We start from the raw sequence: 23,935 nt of genomic DNA, 5'->3' as shown, positions 1-23,935 counted from the left end.
CGTCCGACCCTTCTACTGAGTAGAGAGCCAGTAAGCCAGCCCACGTTTGAGACACCCATTGATAAGCCTTCGGGCCAAGAGAGCCCAAGCGACGGGCTACGCGAAGATAGCGGCGTACCCACCACAGACGGTCATCGGTTAGGACTGCACCACGTGGTACTGCAACAGCTCCCCGAATGTCTCACCGAGGAGGCTCGCGGAACGGAGCCGCTCTGTACGAGGGCCGTCGAAAGTCAGGTGAAGCCTTCAGCCACTCCGCGATCCTTCGGTAATTAGTGCCCTTCGTGCCTGCTGGGCCTCGTCGGGTGTCGATCGGGCACGAATAGCGTCACAGGGACTCCTTAATACGACATAAGTCACCGTCTATCCCTTGCACCTACAAGCGCGCAAAAGAACAATAGATTATGTTACAGCGGTCTAGAAGGAACGACGAGTCCAAGCCACCTTGGTATCGGCTCCTATTTCACCCGCGTCAGGCCACGCTCAGCCCTCCGTCAAGATAGCAACCGAATCATCCCGGTAATTCTTAAATTGCCTCGCCGGCACGTTCCTATCGAATAGCAGGTCCAGCTCCTCGTACGTCTTCCCCTGGGTCTCTGGGATGCGGAAGTAACCCCAGACGAGGCAGAGCACACCTAGCCCGCCGAAGAAGTACCCCAGCTTGCCCTGCATGTTGGCCTCGGAGGGGTTGATCATGTAGGGGATGGCGACCGTCATCCCGATGCCGACCACGGCCTGGGCCGCCGTCGCCACCGCTATCGTCTTGGACCTCACCCGCGTCGCCGAGCACTCTCCGAGGATGACGAAGGTGATGGGCCCGACCGAGAGATCGTAGACGCCGTTCCACACGAGCATCAGCGAGCTCTCGGCCCACGCGACGCCTGGCGGCCGGCCCGGGATGCTGTCCAGGATGCCGATGACGAACATGAGCGCGATCAAGACCGACAGGCCGACGTTGAAGATGCGCCTGCGACCAAAGCGCGCGAGCAGGAACCACGACAGCACCGTGCAGACCCACCCCACGGCTAGTGGTTGGCAGCCGCGCGTTAGCAATGCACTCGTACTTATCGACGGAAGGAAAGGTCTAGGTATAGCAGTATTATTGCGGCAGGCGGGCATGAACCACTCACCCAAGAAGCCGATGCCCATGTAGAAGGCGTCTTGCGTCTGCAGCCCTGCTTGCTGGAAGAAGTAAGTGCCGTAGCCGATCAGGTAAATGCCGCTCAAGACCTGCGTCGTGTAGACGCCGGTTGAGATTTCGGTACGCCGCAGGTTGGCGCCCCGGACGGTGTCCAGGTACGTGCTGCCGGCCTCCATCTCCAGCTCGAGCCTATCTGTCTCGGCGATCACGGCGAGCGCCGCGTCGACGTCGACCGCGGGGGACGACAGCCGACACAAGGCATCCCTAGCGTCTTGGGTGCGGCCCTTCCTCACGAGCCACCAGGGGCTCTCGGGGATGAAGAAGATGCCGGGGACGATGACGGCGACCCAGAACCACTGGAGCGCGAAGGGGACGCTGTAGGCCCAGTGGCTCGCGATGGAGGCGGTGCCGGCGGTGACGCCGTTGGCGAGGAGCTGGCCGGTGACGAAGCACAGGTTCGTGTAGCTGGTGAGGTAGCCGCGGAGGGCCATCGGGCAGACCTCGGACGCGTAGGTGGGGCCGATGACGACGAAGCAGCCGAGCACGAGGCCGCCGAGCAGCTCGCCCACGAGCAGGGCCTGCAGCGACCGCGCGAAGAACTGGATGAAGACGAGGCCCGCCGTCAGCGCCACGCAGCCGAAGAAGGTCCGCTTGCGACCGAACACCTCCATCGGGTACGCCGAGAAGAGCGCGCCGACGACCTGCCCGACGGGGTTCCCGAGCGACAGACCCGTCTGCCAAGCCGCCGAGATGATGTACTACAGCGCGAGCAGCGGATGCGAAGTGCCGTTAGTCCTACGTGAGCTTTTTTAGAAGCGGGGGAAGAATAGTCGTACAGCTAGGGAGGACAAAGATGGTGACGGAGAAGGAGGTGGGGGAGAGAGGGGGGCAGGAAAAAGAATAATGGAAAAAGATGGAAAAACAAAGACGGAATTATATACCCACCTCGCCCTCAAATTCGAAGCCAAAGTCCTTCTGAAACTGAGGCATCGCAAACATGTTGCCGACGATCTGGGGGTCGAAGGCCAGCATGATGACGCCGATGGAGACGTAGACGGACCAGCCAACGGCCTTGGGGTACAACCGCGCGGCCTCCCAGAAAGTCAACGCGTGTTCTTGCTGAACAGCCTCGGTGAGCGTGGCGTCCGCTCCGGGCTTCTTCGGCGACGGCGCATGCTCGCTTCGAGACGCCATCGGTGTCGTCGCCCCGCTGTCGGGTTGTCTCGCACCAGATGCGGGCCCGCGTCCGCGACAGGCCGCGTGGCCAAAAGTAGGGGTAGTAGGGGTAGTAGTGGTAGTAGGTACGGTAGTAGCGATGGAATAGGTGGTGGTGGCGGTGGCGGTGTCCTCCGGGGTCGAGAAGGTGCCGCAGTGGTGGTGGTGGTGAGGGGATCGCGTGTCCATACTGTCCACCCCTCCGTAGGCGTTTGACGATATATATAGGCGTATGTAACCCAGTTAAGACCAGGGACTATCCAGCAGACAAAGATCTGCAGAAGGATATCTTATCTAACTACCCATGCGTCTGGTCATCCTTATCGTCTCTCCCTCTCTTCCCCTCTCCAACCCCGTCGCCGATGCCACCTGGAGGAGTCGAACTTGTTCGAATTGGGGGCCCTCGTTGCCTGACACGATCGAGAATTGCCTCACCTCATAGGCCCGTTTCCCAGGTTACCTCCACGCGAGAAGGAGGGGGAACCAGGGGTTCGGAAAGATAGAGAGGAAGATAAAGAAAAAAAAAAGGGGATCCACGACGTGGTACGACGTTGTAAGCATGGACGGGCGTGTACATATGCAAGCGAGCTGTGTGTCTGGGGAAGACACCGGTGTAAGAGAGGACAATTCAAACGTTAACGGCGGGAGGGCATTGGTCCATATCTGGGTTCGGGCGCACATAGATATGTGCCAACCTAGGTATGATAGACGCGTAAGCCAAGCATTCTGATGACTGGCACCTGAGCCTCACTTACACGCTTACACACGAATACACGCTCACCATCTACCTTTCCTGGGATAAGGCCATCACTAGGCAAAATAAAAGGACGAGAAATCCCTCTACGACTACAAACATCACAAAGGTCAGCTGAGCCGGAGAATAATCTTCGTGGCCATCGTAGTCATCGGAGTTAATATGGAGTCTTAGGTAATATCATAACGCTGGTTTGATTTTCCACCGCAAGCTGCTTTTGCGTCGATCGAGCCCATGGCTATCGTCCATAACTCGCATCCTGTCACGTAGGAAATCCGCCCTTATGAGCCCATATCTACAAGTCGTAGAACGCAATTAGGCGCCTACGTTTTACGCAGTACATCCGCAGGTGATCACACAAGAGAGTGCCTCACCATATCAACGCGCCTATAAATGATCTTGTCACGTATTAGCCGTTAAACCAGCCGATATAAGCCTACATAACGCACAGTGTAGACGTAGGCGTCTACGTTTTACGCGACAGACCTCCAATCATCATGTTCGTGCCGGGGGTATCATGCCCAATTTCCAGTCCTAACTCCGATAAAACGACAAGCCTCCGTATGTCGAGCTCCCCGATGGTATCCCCCCAATCCATCTCGTATTCCAACCGTATTTCCCCCCTCTTCCCCTCCTCGCCGGGATACCATGTCCGTACGAATGGGTGTGCGGTGGCTGTGAGGACGGGTGTGTGTAGTGTCTGGGGGGAAGGGGGGTTATGTACTGTCTAGGAGAACAGGAGTCTCAGGTGGGCGTTGTCCGTAAGCAGTTGCGCGTCCTTCACAACTGGCCCTCCGCCTCGAAATCCTCAAACTCCCAATCGTCGTCTTCGCCCTCCGGAGGGTCGAGCAGCACCAGCCTCTTGTTGGAGAGCTGGCTGATCGGGATGCCGAAGCCGCCGACGGCCCAGCGGGCGAACCGGAGCAGCTTGTCGGAACTGCCCTGGTCCTGCACGCGCCAGGTGGCGACGCGGCGGAGGTCGACGCCCGTGGGATCCCACACGGCGATGCTGCGCAGCTCTGGCAAGAGACTCGCCAGCGCCATCGTCCGCACCACGAAGTAGCCCCCGGCCACCGCCAGCGAGTCCACCGCCACGTGCTGGCCGTCAAACACCGACACCCTCATTTCCCCCTCTTCCCCCTTCTCCCTCTCCGCCGTCGTGTCTGCACCCGCCCCCGCGTCTGCATCCGCCGCGGCTTGTACCTGGGCGACCATATCCGCCACGATCTGCTCTTCCATCCTTTTGCTCAATTCCCGGGACAGAAACATCACGTCTATCTCTGGCTGGAACGAGCGTGCCCCGTAGCACGCGCCCTGCCCGTCGCGTTGGCACGGCAGGTATAGCTGTGCCTGCTGCCGCGACTCGGAGCACACGTGGAAGACGGTCGGCACTCGGTGGAAGGTTATGAGAGGGAGATCTCTGACGCCGGTGGTGTTGTCGTTGCCGTTGTCGTCCGTTAGGTCTTCAACATCCACCCGAGTAAGGCCCGGGATGCAGATGCCGGGTATGTCCCCCTGCTCGCCAACAGCAGCCCCAGCACACGACCAGATCAGGCGTCGGATTTCTTGGGGGAGTTTTCCAAATTGAGGGAATGATGTGAGGTATTTATACCGTGGAGCCGGCGAACAGGAGAAGGAGCCATCCGTGTGGCCGGATAATGTAGAAGAGGAAGGTGAGTCCGACATGGCTGCTTTGGCGATCTCTTCGTCGGATAGGAGGATGTTGCGTAACCTGGGTGATGAGGGGGGAATACTTTGAGAAAGCGCAAAGTGTACTGCTGCTGCTGCTGCTGCTGCTGCTGCTGCTGTTACTGCTGCTGCTGCTCCTGCTGCTGCTGTTACTGCTGTTACTGCTGTTACCGTTGTGGCTGCGGTTCCCCTCGCTGAGATGTCGAGTGTTATTACCTCGTTAAGATGCCCGATGCTCGAAAGGAGGTCGAAAGTCGACCGATGCCAAGGGCTGATGGCGGTAGGTACAGTGGCCAAAATCTCCTACCGATGTATCGACAAGACTTAGGGATATACCTAGCTTGTGACGAGGCGAATTAGGTGTGACAGAAGGCTGGTTGCCGGGTCGATAGGTTGTCGGTTAGAACTGCGAGCTCCGGGTCGATGGCTGCGAGAGAGACGAGGAAGTACGGTAGCAAAATGCGGTGCTGCTAGAAGAGAGAGCATCTTCACTTATATATATTTTCTTCTCCCTTCCTCGGACACCCGTAGTCTTCCAGAACGGGCTTTTGATTTAACACGGACTTGGGTTCAAGTTTAATATCTCCCTTCTCTACAGGCTTCTTCTCCCTCTCACCCATGTTAACTCCTGCATAAATCTTCACGGACCACTGAACCATCGATGTGAAGAACACGTCGGCATATCCTATAAGGTTTCTCTCTTGACTCCTGTGGCGAGGGGGATTCTACCTTGTAAGCCTACAGAGATCACGAGGGAGATGTAGGCGTCTATGTTTTCGTGTGACACCCCCTGGTGTAATTCGGACATGTCTCCTCTCTTTACGCGTGTCTTCCCCCTTCTCCCACTCCTAGCTACCCTCTTATATCCCGCTCTCCCCGCGGCCCTCCTCTCCGCGCCACTGCTCCCCTAGTAATAGGAATCCTGCTAGTTATGGACGGTTCCGCTGACAGCTACTGATGTTCGAGAGCACCGTATTCTGGCATCACAATACGTCGGACCCCTAATTGAGAAGGGAAAAGCAATACAAATTCGATAGAAACAACCCCCGCACTCAAAAACGCTTAGATCACAGGTGAAAGCGGCAGTTGAGTTTGTGAGCGACCTCTAGTCTCGGAGTCGTAAGTCAACAGCTGACCCCGTATATAAATACTATGCCCGCGAGTCCCCCTCGGAAACCGTAAACTCTAGCAATAACATGGGAGTTATCATGCTGGGCCAATGAATTACACGTAAGCAATCCCACCTATATATAAGCCTGTAATGTGCGAGTCGACGCTTTTACGTGAGACATGGCGAGAATAAGTAGGACATTACCAACACAATTCCTAATATTCGATCAGTAGTTCTGCCGTTAAGGCGATAATATCTAGATAATTAACGATCAAGTAGGTATAGTACGGAAATCTCCCGTGGCTTGCTGGTTTCGCTGAATGGTGGCGTTGGGTTGCAAATACCCGCCAACACTCACCGGGCGCGGAGTAGAGATGGCGATATATACAGGCAATGGCACGACATCGGATTGGCTCCTCCGGTTGGTCGTCGGGGCCAAAATTATACGATGGAATAGGCAGGTCTGCCTAGACCCGAAGGCGGGGAGGTCGACGGCTTGGGCAATCCGATGATTCTTTTACAGCCGAGTCGACGGCCGAATGGCTGTGAGAGTGAAGACGGGTCTACACAAGAGATAGGTATAAAAAGGCGACGAGAAGAGCCTCCGTTTATCCACCCCTCTATCTCTTTCTGCATGTCTCCCGCCCTCTGCCTACTTGGAGCTCACCTGCGAATTTCCATCTATCTACCTGCTTGCCAAGCCGGGACAATCTCTGCCAACCTCAGCCTAATACCCCCAAGTAGCAGCATTACCTACCTGTTAGTTCCCACCTGATACCAGCAGCAAATATGCACCTCGCCGTCCTCGCGCCGGTCTTCGCCCTGGCCGCCGTCGTGTCGGCAGGGCCCGTCTCCTCGTTCGGGGCGGCGGGAGACTCGCCGTACGTGGGGCCGGAGAACGGCACGCTCGTGATCATCGGGGGCAACGCGTCGGACGACGCCATCTACCAGCGCATCATCGACCTGGCCGGCGGGCCGGACGCGCCCATCGTGACGGTGCCGACGGCCGACGGCGCGGCCGAGTACGACGACGACGCGGCGCAGGCGCGCACGTTCCGGCGGCTCGGCGCGCGCAACGTCACGGTGCTGCACACGTACGACCCGGCCGAGGCGGACACGGAGGCGTTCGCCGCGCCGCTGCGCGCCGCCCGCGGCGTCTTCTTCGGCGGCGGCCGCCAGTGGCGCCTCGTCGACGCCTACGCCGGCACGCTGACCGAGCGGCTCTTCCACGACGTGCTCGCCCGCGGCGGCGTCGTCTCCGGCAGCTCCGCCGGCGCCTCCATCCAGGGCAGCTTCCTCGCCCGCGGCGACACCCGCACCAACCAGGTCCTCGTCGGCGACCACCAGGTCGGCTTCGGCTTCCTCCGCAACGCCGCCATCGACCAGCACGTCCTCGCCCGCAACCGCCACTTCGACATGTTCGACATCCTCAAGGTCCGCCCCGAGCTCCTCGGCGTCTCCGTCGACGAGAACACCGCCCTCATCGTCTCCCGCAACGACGCCGAGGTCTTCCGCGGCACCTACGTCATCTTCTACGACGGCGGCTTCTGGTCCCGCGAGGGCAGCGACCTCAAAAACCTGCCCCCGAGCTCGTCCATCTTCTACTTCCTCCGGCACGGCGACAAGTACGATCTGGGCAAACGACAGATCGTGGTCTGAAGGGGAGGGGGGGAGAATAGTGGTTGCTGCTTATGAGTTGGGGTGGTTCGAAGCTGTAGAACAATGATATTTTCGCTCTGCTCAAGCTAGGTTGCTAATGGATACAAATAAATGCATACGCTCCTAATTATTACTGCCTGTACTTGCCAGTGCATCTCTGATGGCTTCCTTTGGGTGTTATCTCGTCTCCAGGGGGAATAGCATTTTCTATTCGCCCCAATCACTGTATCCGCACTTCGCGACAGCAGACCTTCGCTCTCCTCCGCCCCAACATTCTCCAATCACTCGGTTCTCAACGCCCATCATCTGAAGGATACCTGCGCCATGTTCCCATTCGAGGTCTTGGTATCGGATTCTGCCCTGAGTGTCTACTGCTGCCCTCCGTCCCTGGAACAAGGCGAGGTTCGACAAATGACTGGCAATGGAAATACAACCGGCTTGTTTGCCACCGGGTATCTTCGTTAGCAATCCAATATAGCTGCCCTATGTGAGGTCGACGCACAGTTCTAGAGTTGTGATCGTGACCTCTCGCTCCAAGGGCGTGTAATAGGAGCGTAGGGCGAGGAGGTAATAGGCTGCGAGGAACGGGGGGATCGTGTTCCTAGTTATTGTCAGTAGTGGTTTAAAGAGTAAACAGAGAGATCGGAGTGGTTGTTACATGATGATTGGCAGAATGAGGATCAGTACGGGGACTGTTCTGCGGTTTGTGTTGCCTGTCATCCAGAGCACATACATCATTATGAGCGGCGCCCATACTATATCAAGTACTAGACGCAGGTAATAGTTAACGAAAGGAACTGCTGCTGCTTTCTCACGAGGGTGAAAATCCCCTTGTCGGGCTAGGTCGAGACCCAACTGGACGCCCTCGTACCGACATTGGCGAGGGGCTCTTCCGAGCATAGAGTCTTCTGTCATACCTAGATTTAGTGAACATTGTACAAGTTGGCTGAAAGCGCTCGCTCCAGTCACCAGCACAAAGCACGCAACTTGGGCACGTAGTGCGACCCTGAGCGACGGCTTGCGTCTCCAGACCAGTGGCCCCACGTAAGCCATCATAGCCAAGCTGCCCAAGAAGTTGGCCGCGTTGAGATACGGTTGCAGGGTGCCGTCGAAAAGGGTCCAAAGGTTTGGCTGCGGTCGTTGTACGAAGACCCGTGTTGCTTCCATTGATCCAAGCAAGCCGAAAAGCTAGTGGGATTAGACACCGTCAGCTTCCACTTATATCCTCTCGTAACGCCGAGTGTGAAGAGTCCGTCGGCAGCATCAGATTTACCCACCGCCGCTTGCATGAAAAAGAGGCTGCCCCAGTGTGCCCGGACGACGGGGAACGTGAACCCTATAGCCCGTTCAAGACATGTTATAGCAATTGTGCCCGTCGACGCGACGGCCGTTATGAAGTGCGGCAGTAGTGGTACCACCTCCGATAGAGGCATCTCCGCGCGGTGAAATGCGAGTCGATAAGATATTAACAGAGCTGCTGCTTTAGCAGGAAGAAATCAAGAACAGTACGAAGTATGGCACGCAAGACGACTTGAGATGGGGGGGAGAGGGGAGCGAGAGAGGGTGATTGGCCTCTAACTACCTAATACTTGCCGACACTGCCGCCTCGACTTGACGTCGCGGCCGGCCGTATTGTTATGGTTTCAGGGCAGGCCGAGCCCAGTAGAGCCTCGCGAAGGAGGAAATAGCTAATCTCACTAGTACGGCAGGCCGAATTCGACATCGGTTCAAGACAGAAGCAAGAGCGTACGGGAAGACATATTGCGTGGAGCATATGAGGGCAAGAATGGCTCAGCACAACTTCGGTCGTTGAGAGGAACTCTGAAGTGACGGGCCGTTCCCTCAGAAGCCACACCAGAAGGACCAGATCGGATCATCCCGCGTAGATCAGTAGAGGCGTGTGTGTATATAAGATAAACAAGGTGGATGACACAACGGGGCAGACAAGCCTTTAAAAGCCCCCCAACCCAGCGCGGAAATGCCAAAGGTATTTTTCCAATACATGCCCAATCGTAAGAGAAGAGCGGGAAAAAAAGCGTACTCCCGGACGACGCTACCCCTAAGTACGTTGCGGATATATAGAGTAGCTTACTACGCTACGCTACTATACATGCTTCCCCCCAGGTGTCATCCCCGAACAGATAGCAGGCCCGACCTCATCCTTCTCTCAGAATCTGGCCTGGACCTTCTCCTGCGTGTCCTGGACGGCCCAGGGGGAGAAGGCGTTCTTGCTGAGCACGCGGCGGCACTGGTCGGCGGTGAAGCCCTTCGCCTCGACGGCGGGGTTGTAGCCGAGGCCGTTGCGGCGGCCGACCTCGGCGGAGTCGAGGCCGCCCTCGGGCGCGACGACGCTGCGGTCGGGGCGGCAGTAGGCGGTGACGACGGCGGCGCCGCCGAGCCCGAGGTTGTGCTGGAGGGCGTAGCGGGTCTGCGGGACGGCGCGGTTGTTGGCCCAGCCGCGGAGGTGCCAGACGAGCTCGGCGCACTGGGCGATGCCGGTGGCGCCGAGCGGGTGGCCCTTGGAGATGAGGCCGCCCGAGGGGTTGACGACGGGGCCGTCGCCGCCGTACGTGATGTCGCCGCGGCGCACCATCTCGTGGGCCGTGCCGGGCGCGCACAGGCCGAGCGCGTCCAGCGTCACCATCTCGTTGGCCGAGAAGCAGTCGTGCAGCTCGACCACCTGCACGTCGCGCGGCCCGATGCCGGCCTCGGCCAGCGCCCGCTCCGCCGCCGTCCGGGTCATCTCGTACCCGACGAGGTCGATGGCGCTGCGCGAGAAGAGCTGCGGCGAGTCCGTCGTGAGGCACTGGCCCGCGATCAGCACGGCCTGCTCGCGCAGGTGCGGCCGCGCGTCGAGGAAGGCCTGCGACACGAGGACGGCGGCCGCGCCGCCGTCCGACGTCGGGCAGCACTGCAGCTTGGTCAGCGGCGAGTGGACGGTGGGCGACTGCGCGATCTGCTCGAGCGTGTACACGTCCTGGAACTGCGAGTACGGGTTCCTGACCGAGTGCTCGTGGTTGATCCGCGCGATCTCGGCGAAGTCCTCGAGCTTGGCGCCGTATCTGGCGTTCGGCGGTTAGCGAGGCGGCACGGCGGCGGGGGCGCGACGGACTGGTCTGGTCTAATACTCACTTCTCCATGTACTCGCGGCCCGCGTTGCCGAACAGCTGGGCGGCGCCAGGGGCCTTGGCGAAGCCGCGGGTCTCGGCCATTATCTTGACCGAGGTGCCGACGGGGTTCTCGCGGTCCTTGAAGAAGCTCTGGAGGCTGCCAGACATCATCTTCTCGAAGCCGACGACGAGGACGCAGTCGGCGGCGCCGTGGGCGATGGCGTTGCGGGCCATGACGAGGCCGGTGGAGCCGGTGGAGCAGTTGTTGTTGACGTTGAAGACGGGGATCTGGGTCATGCCGAACTGGTAGAAGACGCGCTGGCCGCAGGTCGAGTCGCCGTAGCAGTAGCAGGCGATGCCCTGCTCGACGTCGTCGTACGTGATCTGGGCGTCGAGCATGGCCTTCACGCCGGCCTCGAAGCCGAGCTCGGTGTAGTCGACCTTGCCTCGCGGCTTGATGAACTTGGTCATGCCCACGCCGAGCACGTAGACCGGCTGCTTCTGCTTGGCTGGCATCTCGGCTTGGACTGGAAGGGTCGCCTCTCTACGTGTGTGTGCTCGTCTGCGCAGAGCTCTCTCTCTAGCTGGGAGAGTGCGGGAGAGGAGAGAGGAAAATATGCGGATCGGCGATGTCAATTGTGTCCTAATGCAGATTGGTCCCAACGAAGAATGCTTCTCACGTCTCCTTTGCCTGCACGGTTTCTTGTCACCCAAAGCCCCAGAGCCACGGTGCCACCACAACAACCGTGTGATCCGAGGAAGCACTCTGCGTCTCCACGCGGGGGCGGCCCCGGACTGGACCTGAGCTAAACCGAGGCAATACCCCAGCCGGTGTAGCGCCCTTTTCCCTTTTTGTCACCATCGTCTTGGCATTTCTCTTTTTGTTGCCGTCTCTCTTGTTATAGTATAATACCCTGGACCTTTATATATTGGGTTGCCTGGGTACTACTACGTATGTTGTTTTCCATTTTCCACGAGAACACGGGCTGTCGACATATATGGACATATTATGCGCGAATGTGCATTTTATGCGGGTTCTGCACAAGAGTATATGAGTGCATATGTACGTAGGTGGCTTCCCGTTTGCGTTTGCGTTTGCGTAGGAAGGCAGGGACAACACATTAGGCGTAAAGTGCCCTGCAGGTAACCGAGGGTACCATCCCGAGATACCTTGCCTTAGCTCAGGCGCCTCGACAGAGTCCACCGCCACCCGGAAACCCAGAGGCCCGCGGGCATCTGACTTGGTTTCCTAATAGTACCCCTAGTAGTAATACCTAGGTGGTGGTGGTAGTGGTAGTAGTATTTGACGCCTGTTAGGGCTATCCCGTGGCCTTCCATGGGGTACTAAGGGCGTTGTTAAGCTAGGAGGATATTTACAGCTTTTAACTCCTTTTTATTTAGCATCTCGGTTTTCATGTCGCTTTACGCCGTTTAATAATCTGTATCTTCCCTCCTCCTTGCGAGGGTAGTTTCTGGTTTCTTTTGTTGATCTAGTAATACGAATTCGATCGTCTTTATTGCTTCGTGGAGTTCGGTGGCAAGTAGCTCGGCTTTAAAGGTAAAGCGAGCGTTTCGTTAGATGAGGGGTTCGGGGGAGGGTGGGGGTTCGCAGGAGCCTCCATCGCCGTGATAATTCCTCTTAGAGATTATTACAGGATTTCAGTTTCGGTGGTTTGGTCAAAACGCCGTTCTTTTATTAAGCGTCGAGGTTTTGTTAGGATAGATACCATGACTGCTAACAATTGTAAGCGCACAACTGATTTTTAAAGGGAAATGTGTCTTATACTACTTCTGGTATTACGTCATAGGGGTCATAGGGGTCATCGATACTGTGAGCATGGCCGTGGCCGTCGTGACCGTAACCGTGACCGTACCCCGTAACCGTGACGGCGTCACCTTCGCGGATCAAGCATAAAGCAAACATAAATTGCAGCATTTTCTTGACTACCCAGGCGCAGGTTGGTATCATGCCTCCCACATCTCCCCTCTGCCTTCTCTGCTCTCCCATATTATATACGTGCCTAACCAGTATCCTCATCGGCCCCAGGATCTCGTCAAGGGTATACATGTTTAAATATAATTCTCAGACACAGAAGAATATCACACATGTCTATTACTTCCCCCCCCCCCTCCATCACCTCCACGTCCGTCGAAGCCTGTCCTTCTATACCGATACACATAGTCAAACAGGTATACTTTCATGCATCGTTATCGAATAGTTGGCTATTCCCAGCGCTATGCGAGGCCGGGGTCGGCTCAGCGACGTACTGCTAAGCTGGAACCCGTCGTCCAACACAGCTTTCCCCTCTCCCCCCCTTCTCTTCAAGTAGGTTCTCGGTATGCGGACAATCGCAAGGTATTTCGTTATCTCGTGACTAGAGGGCAAGCGGAAGTACCGATTCTTCGGCTCCCTGCTCGAACGATATATATATATATATATACGAGGGTAGAGGAAGTTGGTATTCGTCCCCTCGCTATTAGGACGGTCCTGGGCCCGGCCCCGGCTGGAGCAGCGGATTCCAAAACTCCATATCCCACACGGCGGCGATGTCGTCGGGCACCTGCATATCGATTAGTCTGACTGACGCGCTCGCGAGTAGGCAAAAGAAGACGACTGGGGGAGGGAAAGCGCACAGCGTTGGGGATATCGGGCGTGGTAACGAAAGGTTGCGTCTGCGTCATGAAGCTCGAGCTCGTCCGCATAGAATTCATCGGTGCCGATATGGAGGACGACATCATCTATCGAGGACGGCGAGGGAGGTTAGCAACATGTGCTTGGCAATATGTGTAGGAAGCGACTCTTTCTACCTACCGGCATTGACGAGATATTCTCCTGGTTCGTATGTATTGACTGCAACCCCGCGTCTAGAATCGCCTGCACGCCTCTCTTAATAGCCTCCCGCTTCTCTTCTGGCGTCCCACCCTGGCAGGTGTTAAAGACGACCGTGAGCGAGACGATGTCCCTCAAATCTGTGTCGATCTCCCGGATGCGCTTGAGCATCGTATCCAGCACCTTCTGCACGGCGTTCTTGAGCCGCCGCGGGGAGAGGATGACCGAACTCTCGGACGCGAGCGCGCACGACTCCTCGACGGTCTCCGCCTTAATCTCCGGGCCAGCACCCGCCAACCGCGGCGATACGGCGCCGTTGTTGTTAGCCTGCTTCATGTAGTAGCATATGCTGAAAGCGGCCTGGAGGATGTCCTGCTTGAGAACCAGCTGGTGCATGTGCCAGACGTGTTGGTAATCGGGGGACGTGGGGTCGTACTCGTCCAAGTACGAGAGGAGAATCATCGACGACCGCAGATACCCCGTCATGATCTGCTGCGGGGCGTCCGGGCTGCTCAAGGCGAACGGCCGGTATAGCGCCAGCAGCGGCCGGCGGCAGTGCATGTCTAAAACCACCCGTGTCACCCACGCCCGCCGCATCTCCTTCAACTCGCTCGAGTGGAACGGTGGGGCAATGTATCTCACGTCTTCGAAAACTCGCTCTAGCTCGCTGCCGATATCGAGGACTTGCTGGTAGTCGTGGAGGCTGTCGGTGCGGTTGATAAGCTCGACGACCTTGAAGCGCATGGCCAAGGTATTTGCCGCGAATACTTGAATGCGCGAATCGGTGTTCTGCTCGATCGGCTTGGAGGGAGGGAGCTCCTCGAGTTCGGGGTAGATGTCGTCGTCGTCGAGGTTTCTCGGCGGCAGACAGGTGAAATCGCCCTCTCGGATGCAGCATGGGAGGTTGCACTGCATCGACAAGTGCACGTCGAGTTCCACTATCGCGTACCAGAGTCTCCGCCTCTGCTCGCCCCAGAATGGCGAGATCTTGTGCGAGAACTCGGACGGGTCCCGATGCAGACCCATCGTCATCGCCATCCGGACGATGAGGCCGAGATGTGTCCAGGATTCTTGGTTCTGCGGGTTGATCATCCGCTGCGCCATGAGCTGGAGGACCTCAGCCTGCAGCGTGCTGAATTCGACCAACTGCTTGCCCCGGAGGGTATCGAGCCAGGTTCTTACGAGAGAACTGGCCGTCGGAATATGGATACCGTCTCGATCGTGGAACTGCCCCTTGCCGGCCGCGAGGAACCGGTATCCCACGCACATGACCGAGAGGAGCTGGGGCAGAAACGAGTCGGGTTGGGGGGAGCCGTCCCAGTACCGATTATACTGTTGCGTGAATGTGGGGATGTGTAGAACGCGATATATGGTCTCGGAGGCCGTCACATATACGCTCAGGAGCGTGTCGCAGACGGATCTACTGGGTAGAACATCGGCCATGCGCTTCTGGATGGGCGTCACCGAATCCACGAACACCGTGAGCGGAGCAGCGACTTTGCGATGCTCCTCCTGAAGTGCCTTGTGAATTTTTTGGATATTCAGGAACATCTCTCGGATGTCGCTGGACTTGTTTCTGGTAAACATGAACTCCTTGGCCTCGTCAAACTAGTAGCAGAGTCAGCCTTCCGGGGACGCTTCCCAGCCGTATGCACGAGTGGGAGGGGGGAGCGGGGGCAACTTACGAGGTTTACCAGCACGCGCGTGCTACTTTGTCCAAAGAACCGTGTTCGCAGGCCTCCCTTCACCGTCAGACCGCGGATCGTGAGCGACGAGGCGGCGGGACGCTGGCTCCGGGCGCTGCCTGACTCCTCGACGGACGGGTCTCTCGGAAGCATCTGGTTTTCCAGCCGATCGAGTCTGGCTGCGTGTTCCTCGAGTATGGTGGCGTAGTGGGAATCGTGTCGGCTCGAGTCCCGACCGGTCGTCAAAGCGCAGTTCCGCTTGGAGGGTCTGTCAGGAGCCTCGGCGTCCGACCCGTCGCTGGGACTAACCCGCTCGCCCTCGGAAGCGTAGCGGCATGCTCGTTGCGCCTTCTGGCACTGGGAGCACGGCGCGGCTCGATCGCATTTCAGCTTTCGCTTACGGCACTCCAAGCAGCTCTTGACCGGGCGCGGGCGCTTCACGCTGCGCGAAGAGGCGCCCACGATACTGCTGTAGCCGGGGCTGTGGACGCTGCTGTGGGCCGACGTCGGGGATTTGCCGCTGTCCATCGGGCACGCGAAGCGCAGCCAAGGTCCAACAGGTAAGAGAGAGAACTGGAGCGTGTGCGGACCGACTCATGGATGTGAGTGAGGTCGAGCTAAACCATACATCATCACCACCAAGAGGAGGGGACGAGGAGAGGGGAAGCGGGAGCAGGTCAGCGTCGTATAGTCTATCTTCACCACGCCGACAGACACAGCAGCATCTGACGAACCCGGTCTGCTGGGCCACGGAGCATAACCAACAAAGGTCTGTCGTGTATAAGTGCGATGCACAAGGTGCATGTATGTACTACGTTGCACGAGGGTGGGAGAGGGAAGGATAATAAAAAGGATGAGGCTTCAACGAAGAGGGTCGGACCCGGGCGGCCGGTGACAAGAGGTTGGATCAGGTAGACAGGCCCCCAAATCGAATCATGCCGCCAGGGATTGTGGTGTTTTGTTTCCACTAGATCACTTCTCGAAAAGGCAGCGATGTTCAGCTTTAGCGGTTGCAAGGGACATGCCTAGGTGGGACAAGTCTCTCGCTCTCTCGCTCTCTCTCTCTACCTGGAATACAACAACCATCCATCCCTCCATCCCGTACATACATACATACATGGCAGTGGTCGAGAGAGAGAGAGAGAGAGAGAGAGGAAAAGAGAGAAAGATAGGAAGAGACAGAAAGGAGGGAGCAAAGAGGGGAAGAGGAGAGAGAAAAAAAGAAGGAAAAGGACAAGACACGCAGCAATAGCGGAGGGCTCAACAACACAACAACACTCATAGGTACACAGTTAGCGAAGCGCGGTTCACGTGAGGTGCGGATCCTGGCCTTCGCTTTCTCCCTTGTTCTGTTTATGTGTATATATTTGAACAATATAAGACTTGCCAAGATCCGTTCCCTTTTTGTAGAAAAAGGCCCCGAAAAAAAGAACAGAGAAAAGAGAAAGAGAGAGAGAAGAGAGGCCGTTCCCCCCCCAGGATCCCAGGATCCCAGGGATGACCCCTGGTCTACCCAACACGACCCTTACCTCCCCTGCTCGGCAGTCTGGCGAGGTCTCGGCCGATTCGGGCGTAGCTTGGACAGTGACAGATTTGTCTCTGGAGATGCCAAGGCTCATCATCATTTCCGGGAGGATGGGTCGCCTGCGCCCTGGCGGTCGAAAAAGGCCCTTGTCGACTGGTTTCAAAACATATTATTGCAACTTCTCTTGGGGCACAACAAAATTAGCGACGTTGCAATATGGTTGCTCAGAATCCGCTCGCCTGCGCCTACAGGCTCGCCGGCACGCGCTGCACCAATATATGTAGATCAGCAGCGCGGCGAGTTTCTGCGCTGGCTGTGACGTCTCCAAGGCTGTCTCGCGGTCTGGCCGGTGCCTTCTCGCCAACCGCACGCCTGTTTCATCTCTCTCGCACACTTCTGTGCCTGTCTCCTCCACCCCGTCTCGCCCCTCCCCCCCCCCCCCCCCGGTCTGCTGTCTCTCGGCCTCTCTCGTCTAGACTTAGACGCGCGGGAAGAGCCAGGGAGCCAGGGGGCCGGGGGGGAAGGGGGGGGGAGGCGGGCGAGAGGACGAGGCCCGACTAGGTAGCAGCAATAAGTAAAGAATAGGAAGGATCTTCTCTATATAGGTAGGGGCAGGACGCGCATAACCTACTCAGTACACCTACCGTACGGCGTTACCACACGCCATCCCACGCCTGGGCAGACACCGACGTAGCACGGGGGAACGTTACCTTTCGACATCACGGCCGGATACGAGGATCGACTTGTCGTCTGCTATGCACAGAGCTGGAAACGCGCGGGACGACGCCGGATTCGCATCAATGGTGGCCCACCCGGAGTGAGACAGACAGCTCTTGACAGCCTGCCCAGGCCAGCCCGCCCAGCCCTCCCTCACGGCGACTCGCTCGGGGGGACTTAAAAAACAATAAAGTCGAGAAATAAAACCGGCACGAAACGAGATGGGCACGGCGCAGGTGGTAATGAGAGACGAAGTAGAGCAAGAAGAAGAAATTGTCATCGGCTTGCCGTCATCGCGGCCAGGCTAGGATTCTCAATCTCCTCTCTCATCTCAGCTCCCTCAGGTGCCTGTTCGACACGAAATTGATCGTATGGTTGCATGTGAGTATGCCTACCTGATAGCCGCACAGACGGCCGAACTCTCCATGATCTACACTCGGTAGGTAAGAAAACGTACCTACGGAACAACCCACAGCCTCTCGATCGACTGCGCCCTGGCCTGGCCAGGCCTGGCTGCCCGAGCCCACCCTGCTTTTTTTTTTCTCCCTCTATTTAGGTAAATTTTTTTTTGATTGTCCATTTCCTTTTCGCTTCCTCCCTCCCAAATCGGACACGTGCCTGCTGCTCACCCACCCTTCCTCCGTCCCTCCGTTCCTGAACGAGGGGGGAGTGGGGGACTCACATGCCGTACTCGCCTGCTGCGCGAGCGAGTAACAGATCGTCTCGCTCACTCGCTCATTACTCGCTTATGTGGCCGGGGTTCGTCGTCGTCGGCTGGAATAGCTGTCGGAACTGCCGGCGAGCGCAGCTTTAGCCAAGGCCGCGGGCGCGCCAGCTGGTTGACCTAGCAGCAGCAGCGCCAACGCACCGCTTCCGCCGCCGCCACTACTGCTACTGCTACTGCTACCGCTACTGCTGCTACTGCTGCTGCTATTGCTACTGCTAATGCTGGCTCGAGCCCGCGGCCGCCCTCACGTCCTCGTAGACGATGCCGCGGTCGGCGCAGTGGGCGGCGGACCTCGTCTGGCGCGGCTAGAAGCGCGCGCATATGCGCGTTAAGTGGCGGCCATGCGTCTCAGGAGGAATCCGACCAGGACGACACAACATCACGCAACACAGAGGGAAACACAAGAGGAAAAGAGGACAAAAGGAGGAGGAGGACCCAGAATCATCGCCGCTTATGCCGGGAATGGTAGATGTCGGGGGCGGCGAGAAGGGGCCGAGCCTGCTACCCGGGCCGCCGGTCGCGCGCAGAACGCGACAAAATTTCGCGTAGCAGCACGTGGCTAGGCGCCCGACGCGACGTTCGCCGGCGACATCTGCAGCAGCCACCTGAGCTGCACCTCGTCGACGAGGGCCTACAATCAACGCCGGCAGGCTCACACCAGACCCTAGGTACTGCATCCTGCGCGGTGTCCGACCCTATCGCTCCCCGAGATACCCATCGCTCCCCAATATCTCGGGGGCGCGCCTCGCCCTGTCTTCCGACGTAATGGGGGGGGCTTTTCGAGAGGGGAAGGGGGTGCGGATAGGAGATGGCGGGTGCAAGAGGAAGAGGGGAAGAGGGGAAGAGGGGAAGAGGGGAGAGAGGGGGGAATGCACGCAGGGACTATTGCAGTCGGCCAGGCAGTTGATGACGAGCCCCCCTCGCGCGACTCACGCCAGCGCGCGCCCACCGCGCCTCGAAATCAGGCCGTCCTGGATGGGGGAGGGCGCGGCTGCGCCGGCCGACTTGGCGCCTCGTTGGCATTGCCATGGCACCGAGCTGGCTGGACGAAGGCGTTCCCACGTGCACTTCGGCTAGATCCTATTCCTCTCTCGGTGACGGAAACGGGCAGGCCAGGAAGCACCAGGACCGAGATGCAGCAAAGCCGTCAGGGATGGCCCGGTGGGCGGGTTTCCCACTGGCAGCTCGGGCCCGTAGACGTCGTAACTGGAGTTTTCCCGTCGCAGCTGGGCCCTGGCTAATCATCGCACGACTCACTCGACTTGCCGTATAGAGGGGGGCGCGGGGGGGGGGGGGGGGAGAGTGTGGAGCTCTGCATCCTCCCGCGCCAGGTACAACGTGTCGTCAACCACGATGGCACCGGCGTGGCCGCGTGGGCGCGCACGCCGACGGCCGAGAGCAGGGCGGGGAGATGGGGTGCCACCCCATTGGGAGGGAGGACCGGGGAGGGAGGGACCTGGTCCCGCCTTCGCTCGTACGGTTCTGCCGCAAGCGTGTCGGCTAGGTCTACTACTGCCATGGTCCTATATAATAGGCAGTCCTTCGCACCCTCCGTAGTGCGTCGGGAGGAACCACATCCAAGTATCCATCCATCTATATCGGAAAAAGAGAGGGGGGGGGGAGAGCCACGCCCCAGCGTGCGACTCGCCGACTGGTAGTCTCGCCTAGCACCTATATTAGCCTAAAGCGTGCTACCTATATAGTCCGTCCCAATTACGCGAGCACCTATATTTTCCGCCACGAGCCGTATCTCCGTAAGCCCGTCTTCGACCTAGGCGCAGCGGCGTCGAGTCTATTCTTTGTTCACGAGCTGCCGCCGCCGCCGCCGCCGCCGCCGCCATCCCAGGCCCGCCCGTCGCGATATCGCGCGCGCGCGCTCTCGCAGGTTGGGAGGCCAGCCCGGGACGCCTCCGGCCGCGAACGATGCTAGTGTCGACGTCGCGCCGCCTAGGGCGTGGCAGCAAGCGAGCGCGGGCTACCCAACTATTGGGCACTGCCTGCCATAGTGTGCGAGCCGGGTCCTTTCCCACTCCTCCCCCCACCCCGTCAAGCCGGCCGCTCCTCTTCGACGAGCAGGCGGACAGAGGAGCTATATGCCCACGCGCACGCCATGCCCACGCACGCAACGCGTCGTGGCTCACGCGCGACGGAGTGCTGCCGGTTTGCCGGTCTGCGTTCGCGTGCTCGCCCGCCCGTCCTGTCCCTCGTGTTCTGCTCTAAATATGGGATGCGAAGGCCTCCGGGGCCCATAAATGGGAAGGCGACGCCAGGACCGTGGCGTCTCGCATAGCCAGCTCCTGGGGAGGGGACGGAGGCGCCATGAAACGCACTTGTGGTCTCGGCCTATACCGAGCTGTGCCACATCCTCCTCCTCCTCCTCCCTCCTCCCCTCCTGCGCGCGTGAAAGTTCTCGCGCGAGTTGCGCCCGCCCGGTCCCATGGCGTGGCCGAGCCACGCGTCGTAAGCGCGGCGACGACATGTCATCTTCCCTCGCTTGCCATTGCTCTGTCGAGTCGGTCCCGGTCGGGCTTGGCAAGGAGCGATGGCGATCGCACAGACGTAAGCATACAGACCACCCCCCCGGAGGGAGCATCGAAATCGGGCTGATTCCGATCCCGCGGCTGGCTTAGTCCCGACGAAAAAAAAAAATGAGCGAGGGAGAACAGACGGGCACGGGAACGCATAAAACACTAGACTACTAGACCAAGACGAAAAAGAACGGGACGGCGCATTGCGCGGCACCCCTAGCTGAAAACGCAAAATTAAACTGCCCCCCTCCCCCGGGCAGCTGAAAAGGCAGAGAGATGCAGACAGACAGACAGACGGGAACCAAAAAGAAGTCCAGCGAAAAGGGAAATGACAAAGCTCTCGATCGGGGAATCGAACCCCGGCCACCTGCGTGACAAGCAGGTATCCTGACCACTAGACCAATCGAGACGTAAATGTCGTACGTGCTAGTCGCTCTGATATGACCCAGCGCGCCGTCTCTCGGCCCCCGCAAGCCCATGGCGCCATATCGCTGGCCCAAGAACGTCGGCGCGCGCTATGAGGAGACGCCGACGTTCGTCTCCGGCGGGCGGCGACAAACCGCCGCGACGGCGCTGCGCTTCCACCGGTGCGAGCGGAACCCGTCGCGGGCGAGGGACCGAGCAAGCCATGACAGCGAGAGCGACACAGAGAAAGAGAGAGGCCGAGAAACCGACGAGACCCCGTCCGTCCGACCGGACGCAACCCTCCCCCTCTTTTCCCGCTACCGCTACCACCAACCCACACACGTGCTTAGCTACGGGCATACCTACCTACAGGTGCCTAACCTGCCAATCCCCCCCGCGCCGCCTCCTCTTCCTCTTCCTCCCTCCTCCTCCTCCTCGGCGCCCGCGCCGAGAAGCACAGTTCGTGCGAAGACGGGGCAGGACAAGAGGATAAGCTGAACAGTGGCATTTTCGCACCCTTTCTCTCCCGAGACATGGCAGCGTGGTTTTCACTCACGAGGGCAGGTAGGGAGGGAAGGTGGGTAGCATCCGGCTGCGGTTCCGGGGTGCTCTGCGCCGATCTACCGACAGATTTACCCGCGATGTCGGCCACTTAGCTCCGGCGGCAGGTTAGGGTAGGTAGGTAGGTAGGTAGGTAGGTAGGTAAGCGAGGCGCGCCTAGGGCGCCGAAGCCAATGTCGCAAGCACGTCTACCTGCCTAGGTTGGAACTGGTAGGTAGCAGATACGCACGCACATATCGCGCATAGGACGGGCGCATGCGCGGTATACTCGAATAGGCACTCCTACGTGTGCGCACGAGGTAGGTGTTTATCTATATAGGGTAGGTAGGCAGGCTATGCGTAATAGTGGTGCGATGTAGCAAGGCAATGGTAGCAGAGTAGGCGGCGTGGGCATGTCTATCGGGATATTCGAGTTATTGCCTACGCCGTCCGCGTCGAGGGAGGCGTAGGTATAGAGAGAGAGAGCAGCGCCGTTGTCAGCCCCAGGTCGCATGACCGCCGCGCATACTCGTACGCATGGCCCGGCGTTCGTCGGTAGGAAATAATAGGACAAGACGTAGGCGGCAACAGCGACAGCAATATACGAGCAAGAAAACTTATGATTGCGTGCTATGGTGACGAGCCGGAAGACCTGAACGTTGCTCCCACTCTTCCCATGCCTTCCTCCTGCTCGGGTTTGACCTTCGGTAGCATGCGTTCGCACGCTCATCCGTCCCACGGTGCTCCCACGGTGCTCCCACGTACGTGTGTGCCACTCGTCCCCCATCTCCGTACTCTTTTTTTTTCTCTTGTCCTCTTTTACTTCCTGGCCTCTAGATTATTTATCTATGGTCCCGCCCGATGTCGTAAATAGTCGGCCAAGGTTTACTCGTCGGCGACGCGGACGGCGTCGATCTCGCCCCAGTTGACCTTCTTGCCCGTCTTCTTGATCGTGTCGAGCACCGTCTTGTACTCGAGCCCCGGCTGCGCGACGACGACGGCCCGCTGGTCCTCGAGCGAGACCGTGAAGCTGTTGACGCCTGCTTGGGGTTTGCGCCCCCGCTGTCAGCGAACAAATCCCCTCGCGGGAGCCAATGTCCCGGTTTATATATGTGTGTGTGTGTGCTGTGCCTGTCTGTGCGTGTGCGATTGCGTAGACAGTGGTAGACTCTGTAGGGGCAGGCGGAAGTGAGAGGGAGGGACAGGAGACGCAAGGTCTATTCATTCATTACCTTCGAGCTTGCCGAGCACACGAGTGACGGCGCCCGAGCAGCCGCCGCAGCTCATGGCAACGTTAAAGGTGTAGGTATGCTCCTGGTCAGCCATTGCGAAAAAAGAGTCGAGTCGAGTCGAGTCGAGTCGCGCGAGTTGAGCCGAGCGGTGGGTGGAAGTGGGTTGGCGATGACGACGGGGAGGTAGCGGGGTAGCAAGGTGGTATTTATATCTCGGCGGGGTCGACGCAGCGAGCTTGTTCGTTGACGGAGGGACAATCCCGCGGGATACAGAGGGGTGGGGACGGAGAGCGACGGTAGGAAGGAAATGCCACTAGAGGAGGGGGGGTCAATTCACTTGACCGGTTCGAGACTGCTGGCTCCTTGCCGATGGCTATTCGGATATTCTAAGTGTGTGAAAGAGAGGGAGACCTGTGGAGGCGAGAAGAAGCGACCACAAGCATCCGGCGGGCTCTTTTATATAGGTACGTGTTCCCCAGGTACGGCAGCGTCACGTTGGCAAGCGGTTTCGACAGTTCCAGGGTCGGATTAATAATTCCAACTCGCACTCCCTATTCACAAACAGGGCGCCAGACAAGTCCCGTTCCGAGGTACGACGGAGGGATCAATGGACGTAGGAGCCACGATTACCCATACCGCACCCTGATTTATCATCCGCTCCCCACCGCCTCAGGTACTAGAGGTACTTGACACTTGGCCTTGCTGGCGAGTGAGACCCGTGAAGACGTCAACGTCGGACGTAATGCGAAGTACCTGAAGTACCTGCTCAACCCCGGATGCAGCATAAATACCTTTGCCTCAGGTACCTGCTCAAGGGCTGATTCCAGGTCTGCGTACACCCTTATTAAGCCTGAGGCGCCAATTCCACGTACCTAACATTGACAGGTTACAGCGCGTCGGGTCGTCGTCGCATCTAGATTCTTGCCGCACCCACAGCACCCGGGCAGCCCGTAACCCTGCTGTACACCTGCTATCTAAATACTATCTAAATACAAGCCACAGCATTCGACCTGTACCTATCACTACCTCCTAGGTGCCTAACCTCCTACAACAGATCCAACGCACGC

General features: G+C 58.5%; 7 protein-coding genes and 1 non-coding gene across 8 annotated transcripts; 1 reads left to right on the top strand and 7 right to left on the bottom strand.

The window, feature by feature from the left end:
* Positions 1 to 5: 5 nt before the first annotated feature.
* On the bottom strand, positions 6 to 3,035 carry GGS23DRAFT_564025 (sugar porter family MFS transporter). The gene is made up of 3 exons (XM_051516122.1): positions 2,087 to 3,035; positions 1,131 to 1,899; positions 6 to 1,025 (listed from the first exon to the last, which is right to left on the bottom strand). The coding sequence occupies exons 1-3, from the start codon at positions 2,543 to 2,545 to the stop codon at positions 484 to 486; spliced, it is 1,770 nt and encodes a 589-aa protein (XP_051373071.1). The 5' UTR covers positions 2,546 to 3,035; the 3' UTR covers positions 6 to 483.
* An 855-nt stretch (positions 3,036 to 3,890) lies between these two features.
* GGS23DRAFT_620164 (uncharacterized protein) lies at positions 3,891 to 4,821 on the bottom strand (the record flags this gene model as incomplete). Its single annotated transcript, XM_051521078.1, has 1 exon — positions 3,891 to 4,821. The coding sequence occupies exon 1, from the start codon at positions 4,794 to 4,796 to the stop codon at positions 3,891 to 3,893; it is 906 nt and encodes a 301-aa protein (XP_051373070.1). The 5' UTR covers positions 4,797 to 4,821.
* A 1,535-nt stretch (positions 4,822 to 6,356) lies between these two features.
* On the top strand, positions 6,357 to 7,622 carry GGS23DRAFT_620162 (uncharacterized protein). The gene has a single exon (XM_051521077.1). It carries the CDS (start codon positions 6,700 to 6,702, stop codon positions 7,567 to 7,569), a length of 870 nt encoding a protein of 289 aa, XP_051373069.1. The 5' UTR covers positions 6,357 to 6,699; the 3' UTR covers positions 7,570 to 7,622.
* A 27-nt stretch (positions 7,623 to 7,649) lies between these two features.
* On the bottom strand, positions 7,650 to 8,516 carry GGS23DRAFT_496190 (uncharacterized protein). Its single transcript, XM_051514434.1, has 4 exons — positions 8,487 to 8,516; positions 8,228 to 8,336; positions 8,072 to 8,170; positions 7,650 to 8,006 (listed from the first exon to the last, which is right to left on the bottom strand). The coding sequence occupies exons 2-4, from the start codon at positions 8,305 to 8,307 to the stop codon at positions 7,862 to 7,864; spliced, it is 324 nt and encodes a 107-aa protein (XP_051373068.1). The 5' UTR covers positions 8,308 to 8,336; positions 8,487 to 8,516; the 3' UTR covers positions 7,650 to 7,861.
* Positions 8,517 to 9,039: 523 nt separating this feature from the next.
* GGS23DRAFT_564021 (thiolase-like protein) lies at positions 9,040 to 11,628 on the bottom strand. Its single transcript, XM_051516121.1, has 2 exons — positions 10,702 to 11,628; positions 9,040 to 10,631 (listed from the first exon to the last, which is right to left on the bottom strand). The coding sequence occupies exons 1-2, from the start codon at positions 11,193 to 11,195 to the stop codon at positions 9,737 to 9,739; spliced, it is 1,389 nt and encodes a 462-aa protein (XP_051373067.1). The 5' UTR covers positions 11,196 to 11,628; the 3' UTR covers positions 9,040 to 9,736.
* A 1,722-nt stretch (positions 11,629 to 13,350) lies between these two features.
* GGS23DRAFT_496153 (fungal-specific transcription factor domain-containing protein) lies at positions 13,351 to 16,135 on the bottom strand. The gene is made up of 2 exons (XM_051514433.1): positions 15,195 to 16,135; positions 13,351 to 15,117 (listed from the first exon to the last, which is right to left on the bottom strand). Exons 1-2 carry the CDS (start codon positions 15,720 to 15,722, stop codon positions 13,441 to 13,443), a joined length of 2,205 nt encoding a protein of 734 aa, XP_051373066.1. The 5' UTR covers positions 15,723 to 16,135; the 3' UTR covers positions 13,351 to 13,440.
* Positions 16,136 to 21,028: 4,893 nt separating this feature from the next.
* On the bottom strand, positions 21,029 to 21,100 carry GGS23DRAFT_t40. The gene has a single exon. It is a non-coding gene; the product is annotated as a tRNA-Asp (tRNA).
* Positions 21,101 to 22,521: 1,421 nt separating this feature from the next.
* GGS23DRAFT_595987 (heavy metal-associated domain-containing protein) lies at positions 22,522 to 22,962 on the bottom strand (the record flags this gene model as incomplete). Its single annotated transcript, XM_051518410.1, has 2 exons — positions 22,522 to 22,676; positions 22,869 to 22,962. 2 exons carry the CDS (start codon positions 22,960 to 22,962, stop codon positions 22,522 to 22,524), a joined length of 249 nt encoding a protein of 82 aa, XP_051373065.1.
* Between the last annotated feature and the right edge of the window lie 973 nt (positions 22,963 to 23,935).

The sequence above is a fragment of the Durotheca rogersii genome (genome assembly GCF_024521655.1).
Source record: "Durotheca rogersii strain YMJ 92031201 chromosome Unknown GGS23scaffold_7, whole genome shotgun sequence".
Lineage (NCBI taxonomy): Eukaryota > Fungi > Ascomycota > Sordariomycetes > Xylariales > Xylariaceae > Durotheca > Durotheca rogersii.
The sequence above is the reverse complement of the archived record's forward strand: the minus strand, read 5'-3'. Positions and strand labels throughout refer to the sequence as shown.

Excerpts from the sequence above, each read along its gene's own strand:
- GGS23DRAFT_564025 (XM_051516122.1), bottom strand. The coding sequence starts at position 2,545 with ATGGACACGCGATCCCCTCACCACCACCACCACTGCGGCACCTTCTCG. Across the intron at positions 1,900-2,086 it reads GCTTCGAATTTGAGGGCGAG|TACATCATCTCGGCGGCTTG; the intron begins GTGGGTATATAA and ends CTCGCGCTGTAG. Across the intron at positions 1,026-1,130 it reads CATGGGCATCGGCTTCTTGG|CCGTGGGGTGGGTCTGCACG; the intron begins GTGAGTGGTTCA and ends GCCAACCACTAG.
- GGS23DRAFT_620162 (XM_051521077.1), top strand. The coding sequence starts at position 6,700 with ATGCACCTCGCCGTCCTCGCGCCGGTCTTCGCCCTGGCCGCCGTCGTG.
- GGS23DRAFT_496190 (XM_051514434.1), bottom strand. The coding sequence starts at position 8,307 with ATGATGTATGTGCTCTGGATGACAGGCAACACAAACCGCAGAACAGTC. Across the intron at positions 8,171-8,227 it reads CTCATTCTGCCAATCATCAT|GAACACGATCCCCCCGTTCC; the intron begins GTAACAACCACT and ends GACAATAACTAG. Across the intron at positions 8,007-8,071 it reads ACGATCACAACTCTAGAACT|CCGGTTGTATTTCCATTGCC; the intron begins GTGCGTCGACCT and ends GTGGCAAACAAG.
- GGS23DRAFT_564021 (XM_051516121.1), bottom strand. The coding sequence starts at position 11,195 with ATGCCAGCCAAGCAGAAGCAGCCGGTCTACGTGCTCGGCGTGGGCATG. Across the intron at positions 10,632-10,701 it reads GGCCGCGAGTACATGGAGAA|ATACGGCGCCAAGCTCGAGG; the intron begins GTGAGTATTAGA and ends GCCGAACGCCAG.
- GGS23DRAFT_496153 (XM_051514433.1), bottom strand. The coding sequence starts at position 15,722 with ATGGACAGCGGCAAATCCCCGACGTCGGCCCACAGCAGCGTCCACAGC. Across the intron at positions 15,118-15,194 it reads CGCGCGTGCTGGTAAACCTC|TTTGACGAGGCCAAGGAGTT; the intron begins GTAAGTTGCCCC and ends CTCTGCTACTAG.